This window comes from Plectropomus leopardus, unplaced genomic scaffold, assembly GCF_008729295.1.
Source record: "Plectropomus leopardus isolate mb unplaced genomic scaffold, YSFRI_Pleo_2.0 unplaced_scaffold1437, whole genome shotgun sequence".
NCBI classification, from domain to species: Eukaryota; Metazoa; Chordata; class Actinopteri; order Perciformes; family Serranidae; genus Plectropomus; species Plectropomus leopardus.
In genome coordinates this window covers 1-3,978 of record NW_024615357.1, presented here as the reverse complement: position 1 = coordinate 3,978, position 3,978 = coordinate 1, and the positions used below count along the sequence as shown (strand labels likewise).

Below are 3,978 nucleotides of genomic sequence, written 5' to 3'. Positions count from 1 at the left end.
ATGCCAATACAATACCAAAACCAATACTCATATAATACAATACCCATACCATACAACACCAATACTGATACAATACTAATACAATACCAATACAATATAATTCAATATATTGATTCCTGTAGGTCTTTATACATTTTCTAAAATTGATATATTTATTTCTACATTTATTCATTATTTATCTAGTGTTGTATTTATATATAAATGTATTTTCATAATTGTTTATTCCTGTTTTTATTTATTTGTTTATACATTTATTTATCTATTTTTCGACACCTGTGTTATTTTTCGTCCTCCGTGATTTACCGCTCTCTTTTTTCAGACAGAAGTTCCTCTTGTCCTCTGTCTTGTCTGTCTTACCTCCACTGAGAGCAGCTTGTCCCATTGGGGGATGATAAAGAACTTTATCCCGTCCATGGCTCCTGGAAGCTGGGCGTTATTGATCAGCAGGGCGATCAGGATGACATACGGAAACAGAGCCGTGAAGTACACCACCTGCAGACAGACACACACGAGGATTGTTAATCACTGTCTGTCCACCCGTCTCTCTCTGTCTCTTTGCCTCTGTCTTTTTTCTCTCACCTTGCCCGTTGATTTCACCCCTTTAAAGATGCAGAAATAAATGAGAATCCAAGCCAGCAGGAGAATGAGGAAAAGGTCCCAGCGGAGAACTCCTGCGTCCTCGACGCCACTCATCTGCTCCAGCATCTTATATCTTCAAAAAAACCAAAAAAGATGTGACGCACGATAATCAACCGATATCGATAAACCAATAATTTCCAGCTGCTCGTGGCTGATAAGATACTGACATTTCTCTTTGTTTGTTTTTCATCACCTGAGGGTATAAAAAGCTGAGATGTGGTGAGGACAGATGACAACCTCATGACGTTTCAGACAAAAAGCTGGAAAAGAAAGTTATTTTCAAAAGCAAAATCATTATATTTTGGGGTTTTTTGTTCCTCTTATCTTCTTATGTCAACTTGAATTGTACAAAAATAATGCTGAAAATAATATTCAGTTTGTGTTATAGTGGAGCTATAGAGATAAACATTCCCCAAAATGTCAGGAAGCTGCAGCTACAGAACTGTCCCTAAGTCACGGCTCTGCTGTGATCTCTGCACATTTACATCAAACATCAGATATCAGTTTATTCTTTCAGCAGAACCGAGCTGGAAACTCACTACACCTGAACTCAAACCGCGTCCAGTGTGTCCTCTCATCATGTCCTCTCATGTCCATCACACCATCACTGCCAGCAGAGGTACTGAAGCTGAGAGCGACCATGCTTGTAATTGACCCTTCACTAATGCTGCGTTCATGTGATGTCGAAAAGTCGTAATTTCCGAGTTGGGAAGTCAAATTCACCATCTATTATCGCATACTTTTTGCAGCTGTTTGACACGTCACAGCTGCTTTTATTGCGTTATTGCTTTTTTATTTGCATTGTGGCCTTTTGTGGTTGTGTTGTTGCTTTTTGCAGTTTCATTTTGGCTTTTTGCAGTTGCATTGTTGCTTTTTGCAGTTGCATTGTTGCTTTTTGCAGTTGCATTGTTGCTTTTGCAGTTGTGCTGTAGCTTTTGCAGTTTCATTTTGGCCTTTTGCATTTGCGTTGCTGCTTTTGTATTTATGTTGTGGCTTTTATATTTGTGTGAGACGTCTCGGCTCGTAGGACATACTTGAAGAACTCCTGGCTGGCTGTGGAGGAGAAGCTGCTGTTGGTGGCGTGATTGGTGCAGTTGGGTGTGTTCCAGGTGTTGTTGCAGCTCTGCCAGGGCAGCGGCGCCTGGAAGGAGCTGAAGAGGTAATAGAGAGCCCAGGTGATGACGATGTTGTAGTAGGTGCACATGATGAAGGAGATGGCCACTGATGCGATGCCCACTCCTGAGGACAAAAAAAAACATCAAAATAATGTCAGTTTTTGGACACTTGTCAGGAGTCTGGAAACAAATGGTTTTATGTGCCAGAGTACCTTTTAAGAGCGGGCAGACATTAGCCAGAGCGTGGACGGGCCCTCTCCTCGTGTACTGACCCACAGTCAGCTCCATGTACAGCAGAGGGATCCCCAACACAACCAGCATGAGCAGGTACGGCACCAGGAAGGCACCTGACGGGAAGTGATGACTCAACTGTCACACACATTTTGTTGGCATTGAGTTATCTCAAGAAACTGAGCTTTGGTATCTCGAGATAATTAACCCATTATGAAACAAAAGGTCACTTTAACCTTCATCAAAGAAAAGATCGTTTTCTTTTACTGCTCGTGAAGTGTGTCAGAGATCAGGAGAGCTCGCTACTCATCAACTCATCAGTTAGAGTGTAACAGACCGAAGACGGTGCAAAAATTAATGCAAATTCACTCCATGAATTTTGTGTGACCGTGCAATTTTGTCCTATAATTACACATTTAATGCAAATTGTGCTGTTTACTAATGCTGAAATCTCCTTTTATTGTAGATGGAGTAACACACACACACGCACACACACACAGTGACAGGGCTAACTGTTAATGTTACCCAATGGTTATTAACCCTTTGAAACCAGGATTGACATCACTTTTTTGTGCTGTGTCGAGATGCCTTTCACATATTTAAACCATCAAATGCTGAAAAAATAGTTTTGTGAAAAAATTAGATAAACAACTTGGCAAGACGTTTTCCACAAAGTGCAAGAAAATAGTAGATTTAATTAATATTTTTTTAAAAGCTAGGAATAAATGTTTTAAAAATGTGTTTATAATTATTGTAAATATATATTTTGAATTATTTTACACAATTATTATGAATATCATTGAAGCATGTTTTCAGGTCCCTTCTTTGTTATTTTAACTTTTTTCCCTTAATTTTGATTAATTTTCTTGTCCTTTTTTGTGCAAATTTTTGGGTAATTTCTTCTTAAGTTGCCAACTGCGTTCTCACCATGTTTTGGAAATAAATCAATCTTTTGCGTCTACTTTTTGCGTCTAGGTTTCCTTCTGCATCTGCTGTCGGCGATCCGGGATGGCGCCGCTGTAGCGTCAACACAAGCACATGGCGGGCTCACGCTGCACGTGGACATCCTACACATCCTCCCTCCACTTTTTTGTGGTTAATCTCAGTTAAGTTCTTTCTACTTTTTTAACTAACTTTTTGCTTTTTTTTTTTTTTTTTTGTCTTTTTAGGAAGCTTGTTGCCATCTCCGCAAGAAAGAAATCAAACAAATTTTCTCAGGCATCAAAGGGTTAAAAGACATGCACAGTAAGGTAAGTTTAGAGCTAAATGAACATTTCTTTTTTTCCTCCACAATCAGCATCACTGCAGCACAAAGTGCTCACTCACAGCCCACTCGATAAACCTTTGGACCGTTTTCAGACCCCGCGTGTCTGCTCAGTGAAGCAAGCAAAGAGGCTGGTTTCATAATTAAACTTGAGGTGCCGTCTCGGCGTCTCACCTCCTCCACTCCTGTAGCAGAGATAAGGAAACCTCCAAACGTTGCCCAGACCCACGGCGCAGCCGATGCCCGCGAGGGTGAACTCTATCTGCCTGCTCCATGTAGGTCTGTTGCTCTGCCGCTCCATGGCTGCCATCAGTCGCTCGTCTGGGCCCAAACTCTACGAAAAGACGACCCTGGGGGATATCACCTTCCTCTTTATTATCCTTAATGATTAGCTTGGTAGAAAGCTGCTCTGAGGCTCACCGAGAAGGAAAAGTTAGTTAATATGTGTCATAAACGCTTCATATTTGTGGTGTTAAAAAACATGCACGAGGGTTAAAGTTGATGTTTTCTCTCAGTTTTGTACAAACGAAGAGACATAACATTTAAATTTTTTTTGGCATGTCTAAGGATGTTCAAATATGCATCCAACATTTCATGGACGTTTATCCACTTTAACATGTATTCACATAAAAGGTCCAGTGTGTGAGATTTAGGGGGATTTGGCATCTAGTCATGAGTCATTTATTCTTAGGTTACTTATTGCCTTTTGACAAAAGAATAAAAAAAAAA

General features: G+C 40.3%; 1 protein-coding gene across 1 annotated transcript; it reads right to left on the bottom strand.

Moving 5' to 3' along the window:
• Positions 1 to 293: 293 nt before the first annotated feature.
• Positions 294 to 3,554, bottom strand: LOC121964185 (sodium- and chloride-dependent creatine transporter 1-like). The gene is made up of 5 exons (XM_042514397.1): positions 3,424 to 3,554; positions 1,967 to 2,101; positions 1,674 to 1,878; positions 580 to 712; positions 294 to 492 (listed from the first exon to the last, which is right to left on the bottom strand). Exons 1-5 carry the CDS (start codon positions 3,548 to 3,550, stop codon positions 316 to 318), a joined length of 777 nt encoding a protein of 258 aa, XP_042370331.1. The 5' UTR covers positions 3,551 to 3,554; the 3' UTR covers positions 294 to 315.
• Positions 3,555 to 3,978: the final 424 nt, after the last annotated feature.